Source organism: Bos taurus, chromosome 6, assembly GCF_002263795.3.
Source record: "Bos taurus isolate L1 Dominette 01449 registration number 42190680 breed Hereford chromosome 6, ARS-UCD2.0, whole genome shotgun sequence".
Lineage (NCBI taxonomy): Eukaryota > Metazoa > Chordata > Mammalia > Artiodactyla > Bovidae > Bos > Bos taurus.
This window is the reverse complement of record NC_037333.1, coordinates 22,923,785-22,941,749: the sequence shown is the minus strand read 5'-3', so window position 1 is coordinate 22,941,749 and position 17,965 is coordinate 22,923,785. Positions and strand designations below refer to the sequence as shown.

General features: G+C 37.8%; 1 protein-coding gene across 6 annotated transcripts in view; it reads left to right on the top strand.

Annotated features, from left to right (window-relative positions):
* Positions 1-17,965, top strand: part of BANK1 (B cell scaffold protein with ankyrin repeats 1) — a 321,139-nt gene that overhangs the window by 74,564 nt on the left and 228,610 nt on the right. For 5 of the 6 annotated variants that reach the window (XM_059887725.1, XM_024993521.2, XM_010805953.3 and 2 more), the window contains exon 3: positions 15,605-15,759. In XM_059887725.1, coding sequence (XP_059743708.1) covers positions 15,605-15,759 — 155 coding nt within the window. Of the gene's footprint in view, positions 1-7,434; positions 7,565-15,604; positions 15,760-17,965 lie in introns of those variants that run through there. The other variant, XM_059887726.1, reaches the window with a different exon arrangement.

Here is a 17,965-nt window from a genome sequence, read left to right as displayed (position 1 = left end):
CACTTGCTAGAATAATGTAGTCACTCACCTAAGATTGAACAGAAACTCAAGTCCAGGGCCAAGGGCATGGGATTTGAAGTGAAAGATAATATTAATAATCTTATATTAATTTCTAATGCTTTTATTATTTACTTAAATTATTCATTCATGAGAGCTCAAAAAAGCTATTCTATTGTTATTTAGATTTAGGTAATTCATATGTGCAGTCTCTTTTTCTTATTCTTTCCAAGGGCAGTGATCTTGCATTAGGCATTCCAGAAGGATCCTGTCCTTGGCCTACCAGTATCTTCCCTTCTTTCCTTTTAGCCATTGAGTCATTTACCAAGTCTAGTGACTCTGTTGGCTGCTGAGCCATTGAGAAGATCAGATTAGCCATATGTGCCTTGTTCTTGCTTCTCTATATCTATCACTCTGTATTCTCCTGAAACACTAGGATCTTTTGCTATGTGTAAATAACCTGTAATAAGTGAAAAAAAGTGAAAGTGTTAGTTGCTCAGTCGTGTCTGACTCTTTGCAACCCTGTGGACTGTAGCCTGCCAGACTCCTTAGTCCGTGGGATTCTCCAGGCAAGAGTACTGGAGTGGGCAGCCATTCCCTTCTCCAAGGGTTCTTCTCAACCCAGGGATCGAACCTAAGTCTCCCACACTGCAGGTAGATTCTTTACTGTCTGAGCCACCAGGGAAGCCCACCTGTACAACACCAAAAATAGAAACATTAAGATTAACATTAACATGGATCGTTCCCTGAGTCTCAAAGGGAAGACCATAATAGACTCCTACAAAGAGAGGTTGTCACTTTTCCACTCTTGGTCCACTTCCTCTAATCTCATTTCCTTCAAGAATTTCCAATTAAAATATATTAATTCATTCATTGTAAAAATAATTTTTGAGCACCTATCATGTGTTCAACAACAAACAAGATAATCAATTCTTCAATCTCATAGAGATTGAAGAAAGACTGACTGAGCATTGTTTCCAGTGACTAGAATATTCTCTCTTTCTCCTCTTCATCATTTTACATTTAAAGCCTTCTTCTGAGAAGGCCAACCTGAGTGCCTGGTCCTCAGTGGTCTTTATCTAACAACTAGCATGTGGTGTTGGCGTCAGTGTTCCTAGCTAGGTAAAGAAGCTATAGAAACAAAGTAATGTCCCCCTGATTAAATTATTAAAGCTTCTTAGGAGGAAAACGAATTCTAATAATTTTCTAAACAATATTGAAATTTCAAGGACCAGAAGAGTCTTAACATTTATTTTGCAAAATTTAAGATTTTGCTATTAAATTTACTGCTGCTGCTGCTGCTGCTGCTAAGTCCCTTCAGTCGTGTCCGACTCCATGCAGCCCCATAGACGGCAGCCCACCAGGCTCCCCGTCCCTGGGATTCTCCAGGCAAGAACACTGGAGTGTGTTGCCATTTCCTTCTCCAGTGCAGGAAAGTGAAAAGTGAAAGTGAAGTCACTCAGTCATGTCCGACTCTCAGCGACCCCATGGACTGCAGCCCACCAGGCTCCTCCATCCATGGGATTCTCCAGGCAAGAGTACTGGAGTGGGGTGCCATCGCCCTCTCTGATTAAATTTACTACTTAGGGCTTTATTACATTATTCCTGGGTTAACTGTATCTACATTTAATTTTTTTAACCCTGTTCGATAAGAAGTAATACGGCTCAGTGGTAAAGAACCTGCCTGCCAATGCAGGAGTCATTGGTTCTATCCCTGGGTCGAGAAGATACCCTGGAGAAGGAAATGGCAATATCCACTTCAATATTTTTGCTTGGGAAATCCCAAGGACAGAGGAGCCTGGCAGGCTATGGTCCGTACTGTGGTAATGTCAAACACAATTTAGCAACTAAACAATTTTCTTCACAGCTTTGAAACATTAGAAGAGGAATAAAATATTCTGTTTGGCTGAACAACTTATGGTAGAAAAATAGTTTCTGGCTCACAGAATTTTAAAAATATATACAAATAGTTTTAAATGGTTGACAGAAATTCAGTAATCCAGCATTGAAAAGGGATTATAATTTTAAGCGTGTATTCAAAATAAAATGCAGTGTATGTGAAAATTTTGATCGCAAAGAGCTGTTAGCATTTAAAGGGTTATTATTTCACCTAATAGTATACATACATATAAAACAGTCCCATTTTAGTTTTTCAAAAATATGCATTTATATTCTTAAAAAAACAAAAGACTGTAAGGTATATATCTCAAAAGTTAGGGAGGGTTATCTCTAGGAAATAATATTATAGGTGATTTTATTTTCTTCTTTGTGTGTTCTAAATTATTCATTGTTGTTGTTCAGTCACCCAGTGGTGTCTGACTCTGCAACCTGATGGACTGCAGCATGCCAAGCCTCCCTGTCCCTCACCATCTCCCAGAGTTTGCCCAAGTTCATGTTCTGTTGCATTGGTGATGCTTTCTAGCCATCTCGTCCTCTGATGCCTTCTTCTCCTTCTGCCCTCAGTCTTTCCCAGCATCAGGGACTTTTCCAATGAGTCAGCTGTTTGCATCAGGTGACCAAAACACTGGAGCTTCAGCTTTAGCATCAGTCTTTTCAGTGAATATTCAGGGTTGATCTCCCTTAAGATTGACTAGTTTAATCTCTTTGCTGTCCAAGGGACTTTCAGGACTCTTCTCCAGCACCACAGTTTGAAGACATCAATTCTTTGGCATTCTGCCTTCTTTACAGTCCAGCTCTCACAACCGTACGTGACCACTAGGAAGACCATAGCCTTGACTATACGGACTTGTGTCTGCAGAGTAATGTCTCTGGTTTTCAGCACACTGTCTAGGTTTGTCATTGCTTTCCTGCCAATAAGCAGTCTGATTTCGTGGCTGCAGTCACTGTCCACAGTGATTTTGGAGCCCAAGAAGAGGAAATCTGTCACTATTTCTACCTCTTCCACTTCTGTTTGCCATGCAGTACTGGTGCTGGATGCCATGATCTTAGACTTTTTGGATTGGGGGCAGGAGGAGAAGGGACAACAGAGGATGAGATGGCTGGATGGCATCACCAACTCAATGGACATGAGTTTGAGTGAACTCCAGGAGTTGGTGATGGACAGGGAGGCCTGGTGTGCTACAATTCATGGGGTTGCAAAGTTGGACACGACTGAGCGACTGAACTGAAGTGAACTGAACTGGTGCTGGATGCCATGATCTTAGATTTTTTAATATTTTTTAATATTTATTTATGATTAAAGTCATAAGCTGGCTTTTTAACTCTCCTTCACCCTCATCAAGTTCCTCTTCATTTTCGGCCATTAGAGTGGTATCATCCACATATCTGAGGTTGTTGATGTTTCTCCCGCCTATCTTGATTCCAGCTTGTAACTCATGCAGCCTGACATTTCTCATGATGTGCCGAGTATATAGGTTAAACAAACAGGGTGACAGCGGACAGCCCTGTCCTACTCCTTTCTCTATCTTGAACCAGTCAGTTGTTCCATACAGGGTTCTAACTGTTGCTTCTTGACCTGCATATAAGTTTCTCAGGAGACAGGTAAGATGGTCTGGTGTTTCCACCTGTGTAAGAGCTTTCCGCAGCTTGTCATGATCCACACAGTCAAAGGCTTTAGGACCACTCCCTTGTCATGGCGAAGGGGCTTGCATAACTCAATGAAGCTATGAGCCATGCTATGCAGGGCCACCCAAGACTGCCAGGTCAAAGCAGAGAGTTCTGACAAAAGCCCGATCCACTGAAGCGGGGAATGGCAAACCACCCCAGTATACCTGCCATGAGAACCTCATGAACTGTATAAAAGGCCCCAAATTATACACAATGAATATTTATTACTTATGTAAAAATACATAAATTTGATTATGAAAAGTAGAATTGCTGCTGTCCTCTCACCTAGTGAAAATGATGAATAATTTTTGTTGATACTCCTTTTTGTCTGATTTTTGGAAAAGTAATATTTGTGTTGTTCGGAATGTGTTCTCAGTCATGCAGTCGTGTCTGACCCTGCTGTCCCATGGACTGTTTGCCCACCAAGCTTCTCTGTCCATGGAATTTTCCAGACAAGAATATTGGATTGGACTGCTATTTCCTACTCCAGAGAATCTTCCTGACCCGGGAATCAAACACGCATCTCTTATGTCTCCTGCATTGGCAGGCGGATTCTTTACCAATGAGCCACCTGGGAAGCCCATATTATAAAGGATGAAGAAGAAAATTTTGAAAATAACTTTTACTCCTATCTCTCAAAAATAATCGCTGTTAAAATAACAGTAATTTTTTTCTTGCTCTAATATATATATGTACATACACATATATGGCAGTATACTTATAGATCTGTATCATTTATGTATATATAAAGGTGTACGTCAAGGCTGTATATTGTCACCCTGTTTATTTAACTTATTTGCAGAGTACATCATGAGAAACCTGGGCTGGAGGAAGCACAAGCTGGAATCAAGGTTGCTGGGAGAAATATCAATAACCTCAGATATGCAAATGACACCACCCTTATGGCAGAAAGTGAAGAAGAACTAAAGAGCCTCTTGATGAAAGTGAAAGAGGAGAGTGAAAAAGTTGGCTTAAAGCTCAACATTCAGAAAACTAAGATCATGGCACCTGGTCCCATCACTTCATGGCAAATAGATGGGGAAACAGTGGCTGACTTTTTTCTGGGCTCCAAAATCACTGCAGATGGTGATCGCAGCCATGAAATTAAAAGACGCTTACTCCTGGGAAGGAAAGTTATGACCAACCTAGACAGCATATTAAAAAGCAGAGACATTACTTTGCCAACAAAGGTCCGTCTAGTCAAGGCTATAGTTTTTCCAGTGGTCATGTACGGATGTGAGAGTTGGATTATAAAGACAGCTGAGCGCCAAAGAACTGCTGCGTTTGAACTGTGGTGTTGGAGAAGACCCTTGAGAGTCCTTTGGACTGCAAGGAAATCCAACCAGTCCATCCTAAAGGAGATCAGTCCTGGGTGTTCATTGGAAGGACTGATGTTGAAGCTGAAACTCCAATACTTTGGCCACCTCATGCGAAGAGCTGACTCATTTGAAAAGACCCTGATGCTGGGAAAGATTGTGGACAGGAGGAGAAGGGGACGACAGAGGATGAGATGGTTGGATGGCATCATCGACTCAATGAACATGGGTTTGGGTGGATTCCAGGAGTTGGTGATGGACAGGAAGGCCTGGCGTGCTGCGGTTCATGGGGTCACAAAGAGTCAGACACGACTGAGCGACTGAACTGAACTGAACTGATTATATATAAATATGTGCATACATCTACACACATGTACATATATATGCTTTTATATTCAGTGAACATCGTAACAAAAATTACCTCATTCATTTGGAATGCTTCTCAAACCATACTTTTCATGAATTTCTATTCAGATTAATCTGGTTTTTTTTTTTTTTTACATAATTCTAAGAAAAGACTAACAGAAAGAAACTGGTAAATTGCTGCATTTATCTGAGTTAAGTGTACATTATCATGTACTAGGTATTTCAGTGTAATATTTTCTAAGACCACAAAAAGTCATTTCCCTACTCATGAATTGTAAATCCTTTGTATTATTTAGCATCTAGACCTGCAATGATCAATTTATACACAAAGTTTTCTTGTAACCTAGACTTTAAAAATACAGCAACCAGAATAGAGTTAATATTTTACAGTGTCATTCATTAAAGGCAATAATCGAAAGTCTGATGGTCAGTTTTTGTTTGCAATCTTATTCAATAAATATGGATTTTATTTCATTCTGGATATTCTGCTGAAAGGGATTATCACTGATATGTGTTAAACTTCTTCAGAGAGGATGTAATTAGGGTTTATTTCATTAACTGGCATTCCAATTCTTTCATCCAAGTGTTTCATTTATCCAGTTGCAGGGCATAACAGTTGATAGCATTGTCGTTGTTGTTTAGTCACAAAGTTATGTCCAACTCTTTTGTGACCCGATGGACTGTGTAGCCCCCTAGGCTTCTCTGTCCTTTGGATGTCCCAGGCAAGACAACAGCAGTGGGTTGTCATTTCCTTCTCCCGGGGATCTTCCTGACCCGGGAATTGAACCTTGGTCTCCTATTTGGCAGGCAGATTCTTTACCACTGAGCCACCTGGGGAGCCCGTCAATAGAATAGGTAATGCTAATATTACCTTAGCAACTCTCAGAAAAATTATAAACAATGAAAATGTGTAGGAGAGCAGAGGCAAGCTTAGTGCTTTCTAAGCTTTGATGATTTTCTCTAACTTTGTTCAGTTCCCACCTTTAGGGTTATACTGATTGAAATACAGATGTATTTCCTTAAAACAGCCAGGCAAAGAGTGTGGTAGATAGAACAAAATACTGTCCTTCAGATACAAGCTACAACTTCACTCACCCTCCAGATAAAAAACCAGGCATGGATTTATTTAATCATAAGTCAAGCAACAAATATTTACATCTGCTATGTATATGAATACGCAACATCTTATCACTATGGTTACTCATATAAATATTGAGCATCTGCTGTGTTAAAGGGGGCTTCCAGTGTGGCTCAGCTGGTAAAGAATCCGCCTGCAATGTGGGAGACCTGGACTTGATCCCTGGGTTGGGAAGATCCCCTGGAGAAGGGAAAGGCTACCCACTCCAGTATTCTGGCCTGGAGAATTCCATGGACTGTATAGTCCATGGGATCACAAAGAGTCAGATACGACTGAGGGGGCCCTATTATATGTACCAGAGATAGAAAGTGGTCAAAAGGACTGATTACTTGACCTCAAACAGTTGCATTCTAGATGGATGGACAAGAAACAAGGAAAAAAAAATACATGATATGATTTCAGTTCGTGGCTCATGCTTTGTTAATGTTATGGAACAGTATCACACCAAGGTACAAATTGTTAATCTACATCATTTCTCAAACTTCAGTGTGCATTCAAATCATTTGGGATCCTTTTAAAATGCAGTTTATGATTCAGTAGCTCTAGGGTGGTGGCTAGAAGTATGCATGTCTAATAAACTTCTGGTCTGAAGACAACAGTCTTGAGTTGCAAGATATAGTATCATTTTTGTGTAGTTAGTTTGACTAAGAGGTGGGTAATAAAATGTATCTTAAAGGAAGAGTGGGTAATGGGTGATGGACTATGAGAAGGGGAAAGGATAGGAAAAAGGAGAAAATATAATAAACAGAATAGAACAGAAATGCAGATAAAAATGGAACACACAGGATACCAAAAACAGCATCTCCTTACATATTCTCTGTCTTAGAACTATTCCTGCTTGTTATGGAATAAAATTAAAAAAACTAAAGTACTAAGAGTAAAATTAAATGTATACTGATGTCTCCGTTTGCAAGAACTGGTAGAGTTTGTGCAGTTTCAGTGCCAAGATAAATGTGCATATTTAAATAATGTAGATTTATCTTTTTATTATTGGAAACCCACATTTACTTGGTTATATTGAGTATGTCTGTTTGTATATATATTTATTAGGTAAGAAATTTTACTATGATCATTATTATTTTTCTTTGGACATAGCCTTGAATGAAGTATTCCTTATTTTGTGTCTTTTATAATGCCCCACAGACAAAAAGATTAAGATACCTGAGGACTAGACTGAAAGGTTGGTAAAATTACATCTTTTTGTGCAGTTTATTTGTTTCCTTTACCTCTTGGAAAAATACCTGTTTACTTCCCCGAGTGATAGGGAATGTTATAGTCTTTGGTATGACATTAAAACTCCAGAAGAGCATGCTAGAATCTGTAATGCCTTAAGCATACTTAATGGTATTAGCTACATTATGATTAAAGAATCTTTTACTAAGTTATAAATCTGTCCAAAAAATGACGTTGTGTTGAAATTCCAGCAATATGTTGCAGTGCTTTCTGAATCATAGTTAGCCGTACAAACTTAGAAAGATAGATTTATGATCTTTTGAAAATAAAAAATTGCTTTTATTCAATTTGATATCAGAAATTAGAAAAAGAATGAGACTAATATTGAGTGCTTATCCTAGGCCTGACACACATTTTATTAAATGTAATCCAAACAATCCAACAAGGAAGTCATTTACTCCATTAAACAATTGAGGAAATTGAAGCTTGTCTTCCAAGGTTGCATGAGAAGACAGGAAGTTTTTTTTTTAGCAGCAGACATATGTCTTCTATATTATTGCTTGCCTCTCTCTCTCTCTGTTCCTAAATTATAAACTGAAACCTTGCTTTGTTTTTGACGTATTGATAGATTTGAAGGGTCATTGGGTATTGAGGAATAACTTCTTTTTTCATCAGATCGCTATAATGAAAGCAGTTCAAGTATGATAGCAATAAAGGATTCTATCTTTTTTCAGTTTCCACTGAGTTTTGCTAATTATCAGAAAACCTATCCTTATTCCAAATGAGGATTTAATCAATTGGCAAATAAAAACAAAAGATAAAAATACTACACTAAAAGTTAATTTTTTGAAAAAATAGTATTAAAAAGTTTCTATTTTGAAAAGCATTTGGTATGTTTTAAAAATTAAATATATAATAATTTTTTCCAACTTAATTCATAAGGAAGTTTATTTTCTGATGCTTAACTATTTTATTGTTTTGCTAAGTTTATGGTGTAATATTGGGTGCTAAAAATTATACAGAATTATCTTGCCTTAGGATATCTGTAATTTTCCTCTAGGATTATATTTATTTTAAAAGAGTAAAGACAAGTTAATTTCAGTTAATAGTTTCGGCGATTGCTTAGATCACCTGAGCATGAGGTGATTTGTGGTAAGCTGGTTTATTTCATATATAATCTGAATAGCAGCGTTTCCTCCCCATTTTTCCATCATCATACATAAAGATAATAATCTTTTCTGTAATTTCATTTGCATGTTGTAGAAGAGGGGTAAAGACATTTGCTCAATCTGTAATCTTGATCATTTTATTCCTGTATTTGAGGAATGTATATAGTTCAATCTATAAAACAAATATATTTTCAGTATAGAAAATCAGAATAGTTATTAGTATATTAGATATTAAAAATAACTGATATTATTAGTTATGTATGAAATAAAATTGCTCATGACTCCGTCAATCAGAAATAACCTCTAGGTATCTTGGATTTATATAGCTAGTCTATTTGTATGCTTTCAAAAATTTGTCTTGAGTTTCTACCACATAGTTCTGAATATGTATACATATTAAAAGGCTTTATTTTTTAGAGCACTTTTAGGTTTACAGCAACTGAGAGGGAGATACAGAGATTTCCCATATAGTCTCCACCCTGTCACCCCCAATGACATATATGCTATGCTATGCTAAGTAACTTCAGTTGTGTCCGACTCTGTGTGACCTCATAGACGGCAGCCTACCAGGCTCCCCCATCCCTGGGATTCCCCAGGCAAGAACACTGGAGTAGGTAGCCACCCCAATTATCATCACTCACCACAATGGTACATCTTTTTTACCATTTAAGAATGAGCCTACATTAACATACCATAATCCCTCAAAGTCCATAGTTTACCTTAGGGTATACTCTTGGTATTGTACAATCTAAGGGTTTGGACAAATGTATAATGATATGCATCCATCATTAATGGTATCATAAAGAGCATTTTTACTGCACCCCAAATCTGAGCTCTGCCTATTCACTCCTCTCCCTTCTATTCCAGACCCCTGGCAATCCCAGATCTTTTTACTGTCTCTAGAGTTTTGCCTTTTCAAGAATGTCATATAGTGGGAATCATGCTATATATGGCCTTTTCAGAGTGGCTTCTTTCACTTAGCACTAAGCATTTAAGGTTTTTTCCCCGTATTTTTTCATTGTATAATAGCTTACTTCACTTATTAGTGCTGAATAATATTTTCTTGTGTGGATGAACCAGAGCTTCTTCATTTACCTGCTAAAGAATATCTTGATTGCTCCCAAGTTTGGGCAATTATGAACAAAGCTGCTATAAATATCTATATGTAGATTCTTGTGTGGACATAGGTTTTCCAGTTCATTTGAATACATACCAGGGAATGCATTTGTTAGACTGAATGATAAGAATATGTTTAGTTTTGTCAGAAACCACCAAAATGTCTTCCAAAATAGTTGTATCATTTGCATTTCCACCAGCGATTGATGACAGTTCTTGTTCCAAATTCTTGGTAGCATTTGCTATTGTCAGTGTTCCAAATTTTGGCCATTCTAACAGGTGTATAGAGCTATTTCATTGTTATTTTAATTTGCATTTCCCTGATGACATACAAGTGGAGCATCTTTTCATATGCCTATTTTCTACCTATATATCTTCTTTGGTGAGGTATTTAAAAACTTTGATTTAAAAAAAATTGATTTGGTTGTTTTCTTAAGTGTTGAATTTGAGTTCTTTATAAATTTTGGAAAACAGTCCTTTTCTAAATGTGTCTTTTGCAAATATCTTCTCTGAATCTATGGCTTATCTTCTAATTCTCTAGACATTGTCTTTTGCAGACATGTTTTTCATTTTAATGAAGTCCAGCTTATGAATTATTTCTTTCAGGGATCACAACTTCAGTGTTGTATCTAAAAATGCATCATCATACCCAAAGTCATCTAGGTTTTCTCTTCTGTTATTAATGTCATCCAGCTTTATAATTTCATATACATTTATGTCTAGGATCCATCTTTAGTTAATTTTTGTGATTGTTGTAAGGTTTGTATCTTGATGGTTTTTTTTTTTTTTTTGATGTGATTATTTAGTCATTCCATCTCCATTTGTTGAAGTGACCTTTTTTGCCTCATTGTATTATTTTTTCCCCTTGCTTAAAGATCAGTTAACTATGTGATTCTACTTCTTGGCTCTTTATTGTGTTCCATTGAACTGTTTGATTATTCTTTTACCAAGACCACACTGTCTTGATCACTGTAGCTTTATCGTAAGTATTGAAGTAGTGTAGTGTCAGTCTTCCAACATCGTTCTTCACCTTCAATAATAAGCTGCCTACTCTGGATCTCTTGCCTCTCCATATAAACTTTAGAATCAGTTTGTCCATATCTGTAATTTTCTGATATTGTGATTGAATTGAATCTATAGAGCAAATTAGGATGAACAGACATCTTGACACTGTTGAGTTTTTCTATCCATGAACACAGAATATCTTTCCATTTCAGTTCAGTTCAGTTCAGTTCAGTCACTCAGTCACGTCCAACTCTTTGTGACCCCATGAATCGCAGCACGCCAGGCCTCCCTGTCCATCACCAACTCCCAGAGTTCACTCAGACTCACATCCATCAAGTCGGTGATGCCATCCAGCCATCTCATCCTCTATTTTCCCCTTCTTCTCCTTCCCCCAATCCCTCCCAGCATCAGAGTCTTTTCCAATGAGTCAACTCTTCGCATGAGGTGGTCAAAGTTCTGGAGTTTCAGCTTTAGCATCATTCCTTCCAAAGAAATCCCAGGGCTGATCTCCTTCAGAATGGACTGGTTGGATCTCCTTGCAGTCCAAGGGACTCTCAAGAGTCTTCTCCAACACCACAGTTCAAAATCTTTCCATTTACTTAGTTCTTATTTGATTTTGGTTATCAGAGTTTTGTGGTTTTCATCATATTGATATTGTACATATTTTTTTAGATTTATACCTAAGTATTTAACTTTGAGGAGGGACAAAGAAAAAGCTAGAAGGACTATTGTAAGTGGTATTCCATTTTTAACTTCCAATTACACTTGCTTATTGTTAATAAGACATTTTCCTCAGGAAAAAATATTGAAAAATTTATTATCAATGGACCTGCCTGAAAGAAAAGTTAAAAGACGTTTTTTAGTGAGAAGAAAAGTAATATAGATCAGAAATTCAGATCTGTAGCATCAAAGAAGGAATAACTGAAGATAAAATTTAAAAATATGTATATATATTTCCTATTTGTGATTGATCTAGAAGATAATAGTTTATTCAAAATAATACCAACAATGTATTTAATAATGTATGCTTATATAATATATGATGTAAATTTTACATATATATGCTTGTGTATGTTTATATATAATGACATAAATGAAAGCAGTAATATAAAGTATAGGAGGGAGGAGGAATCATTTTATTATTATAAGGTACTAAAACTATCTATAAAGTGGTACAATGTTATTTGAAAGTGGACTTGGATTAGTTGTAAATGCATATTGCAAACTCTAGGATAACACCACTAAAAATGTTTTTGAGTATGACTGATATGCTAAATAAAAAAGAAGAAAAATGGAATCATATAAAATGTTCAATAAAACACAATGGCAGAAAAACAGAAGAGAAAACAGGAACAAAGAACAGGGTAACAAAAACAGAAAACAAATGCTTTTTCCCTGGCCTCTTCAAATTGCACTCCCTTCCTTTTGGTATGTATGCCTTGTAATTTTTCTTGATAAGTAGACATAATGTGGGGTTCCCGGTGGCACTAGTGGTAAAGAACCCATCTGCTGGTGCAGGAGACATAAGAGACACGGGTTCGACCCCTGATTTGAGAAGATACCCTGTAGGAGGGCATGGCAGCCCACTCCAGTATTCTTGCCTGGAGAATCCCGTGGGCAGAGGGCAGGCTACAGCCATAGAGTTGGGAAGAGTCGGATACAACTGAAGGGACATAGCACACAGAGCACAACGTAATATACTCTGTAAAAAGAACTGTTGCAGATAGACCTTTGGTAATGCAGTGGTGAAGTGTGGTGAGGAGGCTTTCTAGAGACCTGTGATTTAGGTCTCAGTCCTTTAGTAAGCCTACGCCTTTCAACTGTGAACCTCACAAGAGTTTATTCCCTTTAGGTGAGAGAGGATTGTTATAGTGGGCTACAGTTAGTTATTTCCCTTCCTGTGGTCAGTTCGTCTCTGAAAATACCTTAATAGATTAGGCTCTGATTAACTAATTTTTCCTGAGGGCAGGCCTTGTTAAGAAGACTAGAGTGCTCTGGAGTATCTAAGGTTGTTTCCATTTCCTTAGAAATACTGTTCCCCAATATTTGCTGTGGGAATCTGGTCGAGCTCCTAGAGCTAAATCTCAAAATAATGTGTCCCCTCCAAGCTTTTAGCTGAACCCTCCTGGAGATTTTAACTCTCAGACTTGTCCTCTGTTGAGTGTCCAGCAATTTGTCAATTGCACTTCAAAAGCCACGACCACGAGGAGCCCATGCACCACAGCTAGAGAGTAGCCCCCACTTGCACAACTGGAGAAAAGCTGGCGCTGCAGTGAATACCCAGCACAGCCAAACAAACAAACAAAAAATTAATCAAAGAAGAGTTGTCGAATTTTTAGTCTGTTCAGCTTTTTGTTTGTTAGGATGGAGTGGTGATGTCCAAAGCTCCTTAAATATGGAACCCGAAACAGGAAGTCCTATACTTCTTATTTTACTAAAATGGGAACCTACAAAATTGACAATTTTGTAACTTGAATTTTTTTCACTTACGTCATAAACTTGTTCTTTACTGCTAAATGTTCTTTGATAGAATTTTAATTAGTGACAGTACCTTTTATCACATTAGATATTTTTATCTGGTCTGTTATTGCTTAGACTGCTCCTAATTTTCTGCATTATAAACAGATCTTCTGTGAGAATTCATAGAGATAAATATTTTGAACATCTATGATTATGTCCTCAAAGTAAAGAAAATAGCTCTTCCTAACCTAATTCCACAGATGAATTAGCAGAAAACATCCTAGATACTGCTACGGTGGAACAGCATATACCTCTTAAGATACATTAAATAAAATCAGTTCTCTTGTTCTTTTATCAATTCACAAAATGATCGAACCAGTTCTATACAACCTTTCACTGTTTTGGGGTCTGTATGAAAGAGCGTGACAGAGAAAGAGAGAATGAGACTGCTTGTGGAAGTGCCTTAAATTGTTAGAAAAATAAAGGCTTTTTATTCTGTAAATTTCAAAAGACAGAAAAACAAAACAAAACAAAACAAAACAAAACCAACACGTCTTCTTAAGTGTGTAGCATGGGGACAGCTCCTTTCCAGAGGACATCACTTTTTTACTCTGCTTCTCTGATAGGAATGGTGACTTCACTTTTGAGATGCAATGACACCAAAATTCTAGCCACCTTATTCTATATATAGATCTTCATCTATATTGCCTTTGACTCTTCTTCCTTGTCATCCTGTCAATTTCCTTTTGCCAGAGGAACTTGGAACACACCTGTACTTGAACTATTATTTACTTTTTTTTTGTCTAGTAGCAATGAAGTGAAGGCTACCATGGTGAACCATGGGGCATCTCAGTAACATTGTATTAAGAAAAAACTTACTGTAGGATTTAGGGTTGTATTGTGATTTGAGGAAGGGTTCATGGAAGCAGGGCTTTGCTATTGTTTGCTTGCTGTCAAAAAGCGGGTGTAATTTTATGGTTTGAGTAATTAATGACTCTTACTGAGAAGCTGGGTAACCAGCTCTCCCAGCAACTGAGGGGTTTCTGGGGCACAGCATTTTCAGCACACAACCTCCCCCAAATCCCAAGCAAACTGGGAGGAGTTGGTTACCCTACCTGGAAGGTAAAATGAAAGGAGGCTGAGGCTAGACTTGGTAAAGAAGCAAAGTCACTCACAGGAGCCAGGATTCAGGATATTTGGTTCCTGTTGTGGTTTGGATAATGTTCATGTTTTTGCCTGGATTCAGACATGAACGCAAAGTAGCCTGATCTCTGACTGGATCCATCATGGTGGCAGCGTGGTCTAGTGGTGGTGATTTTCTGTGAGATTGTTGGTGTTCTACAGGACAGGAGGCCACTGCCTAGCAACACCAAGGCCTTCAGAAGGTATCAGAACAATTTCTAGCTGTCAGGAGCTGTTTTCCTTTTCTCCAGTACCCTTCTTCAGGGATTTGAGGGGTGCTTTTGTGGTTGGCCAAAGACAGACGACAGTTGTGAGTGTCCGTTGTGAGAGCCTTGGTTTCAGTCATATTGGTTCTGTGCCCTAAGGAAATGCTTTGGACTTTGGACAATATAAATATTGTCCATCTCTCTTCGCACAACTCTTCTTCAATAAAGTTTTTTTAATGATTGGGACCAAATACTGAATTACTGTTACATTTTTAAACAATCGAATACTTTTCTCCTTCTTATATTCAAAATTCACATTAGCATATTTTAGTGTTCTTAATAATACTACCATAAAGAAACCCATATCATTTAATTGAAGACACTTTTTTCACAGGACACATTAGGATTTTGATGAACACTAATATTTCACTATTAAACTAACATTTCATAGAAAAATTAGTTTGTTTAGTGATTGTCTCCTAGTTATGCCTATCGTTTTTAAAAATTAGAAATATACATAAAGGGTAAATAATTGTTCTGAGTTAAATTGTTCTGATTTTAAATGAATAAATTTTCTTATTTACAGTCATTGAAAGGAGATAGTTTCATGTTTTTCAGATTTACTGTTTTAATATAAAGTATTTGGATTTTTTGGGGGGAAAATATTTACCTAGTAGATGAAAATATGTATTTGATTTAGTTTAATAGCTAAGGTTATAATACTAGTTAAATTATGAGGCAATATTTTAATTATTAACATTGGTTCAATTATTTTGACTATCTTAAGCTCAGTTTGGTTGTCCCATATATTAATTAAATCAACTGTTCCGCAATTAGTTTTCATAACAATGGAGGAACTTAATGTGGCCTTAGCTGTATTATAATCCATATTAATGAACTTTCCTTTAGGTTCTGCGGACTACCTGGAGATCATTATTCCACCAGACCTAAGAAAGGAACATTCTGGGCAAATCAGTGAGGGAAAGGAAGTTGAAGAATTATCAGAAGCTTCAGGAAGCGCCATATCACAGGCAGTGGTGCTTCCTGCTGAGATTCCATGTGAGGTCAGTAAAAACACCTCGTTATTGTTGTAATGGATACTGCATTTCACTAGAATGTGGCTAACACGAGAAGCTCCAATATAGAGGTGTTTTTGTTTACTCTGTTCTTGGCTGTGTCCTCAGAATGGCAGAACAATGTCTGGCAGTTAGTAGGCATTTGATATGTATTTGTTGAGTAATAGAATATTGAAACATACATGAAAGCACCATGTGATTAGATGTTGCCTGATATGTTGCAAACAGATTTACAATTGCTATATATATATGTATGTGTGTGTGTGCCTGTGTGTATCAAACTGTTCAAAGCAAAGTTGGATTCATATTAACCAGATCAAGGATTTTATTTTCATGAAAGGAAATATGTTCTTGAATAGAATTTGAAAATACTTTAGGGCCACCTATCTTCAATTATAAAACATGTGTCAAAGGCCTACATTATGAAGTGGAAATATCATAAGAGGTAGAAGAACTGGTTTGAGAATAAAAATATAATGTTAGAGCAAGTAGATTTCTCAGGAGGTGTTATATGGATACATGTTGCTGACATTTCTTCTTCCTAAGTCTTCACTGGACTGAACCACTAAAATAAGCCATGCTAGAGCTTGACCAAAATTTGCGCTATGTAATCTCCAGAAACTAAAAAGATGCTGGCCCTCAACATCTGCAGTGTACTTGAGCAGAAAGAGCCAGAGATACAGGAGAAGCTTGCGAGTTGCATGAGAGGTCCTTCAGGTAGAAGCCAGTATTTAGGTGGCAGGAGCTGCACTTGTCTGCTTGCTGTACTGTGCTTAGTCACTCAGTCATGTCCAATTCTTTGTAACTCCATGGACTATAGCCCACCAGGCTCCTTTGCCCATGGGGATTCTCCAGGCAAGAATACTGGAGTGGGTTGCCATGCCCTTCTGCAGGGGATCTTCCCAACCCAGGGATCAAACCCAGGTCTCCTGCATTGCAGGAGGCAGATTCTTTACCATCTGAGCCACCAGAGAAGCCCAAGAATACTGGAGTGGGTAGCCTATCCCTTCTTCAAGGGACCTTCCCAACCCAGGAATCAAACCAGGATCTCCTGCACCGCAGACGGATTCTTTTCCAGCTGAGCTACCAGGGAAACTCACTTGTCTGCTTACTGGAAGGCATATTTGGGGAGAGAATCCTCTGATCCTGATGGTTCCAGCAGCCCTGGCAGAAGCAGAATGTTCTGTACAATTTTGAAAAGCTTATTTCCCTCATCTCCAGACCTCATGCACAAGCAGGGGAATTGCCAATTTAAATTACTATGTTATCAGTGCCAGAGGAACAAAAACTTCTTTGGCACTCCCTTAGAGACCCCAGGAACTGGAACTGTACAGGTTGGAGGGAACCGAGACAGAGGAATCAGGCAAAGAAATATTACAGCCTACTTGAGGAAGGAAGACCAGGCCAAACAATCAGAACCAGAGGCTCCTATTGAGTGAGAAATAATGGAAGAGACAGAAATTAGTAGAAGAGACTATAAAAGGGAAATGAGGACTATTCTCAAGTAGGTAAAGTCAAAGTAAAAAAAAAAAAAAAAAACTCTCTGGAACTAAAAATTGCTCACCAAGAATTATGCAATGAGTCTAACCAGCTGCTTTTAAAAATATCTGCAACAGTAAAATTTGAACAATATAAAGCCTTTCCATGATTAAATTGCAGAGACATCAAAATCCAAAAATTAAATCCCACTGTCCTCCAGGCAGAAATCACGCACTCAGGTGGCTGGGGAAGACCAGAGTTCTTTCCATAGCAGAATTGTGGACTTTTATTTATTGACATGGATAAAATTCTATCAGAATCTTTGAAGAGTCTGAATTAAATTATTTCAATTCCAAATCTTTCTTGGGAGCCCCACTTTTTAAACAATCCTAAAAGTTGAAAGCTCATATAAGACTATTTTAGCACCAGCCAGCTTCCCAAGTGGCAGTTCAGGAAATATAAGAGACACGGGTTCAACCCCTGGGTCAGAAAGATCCCCTGGAGGAGTGTATGACAACCCAGTCCAGTATTTTTGCCTGGAGAATCCTGTGGATAGAGAAGCCTGGAGTGCTACAGTCCATAGGGTTGCAAAAAGTTGGACATGACTGAAACGACTTAGCATGAACACACTAAAAATTTGAAACAGACTTATCCATGGACCAAAAATAGTCATCCAAGTCAAAATCTTGTATTCTTAGAACCTAGATCTTAGTAT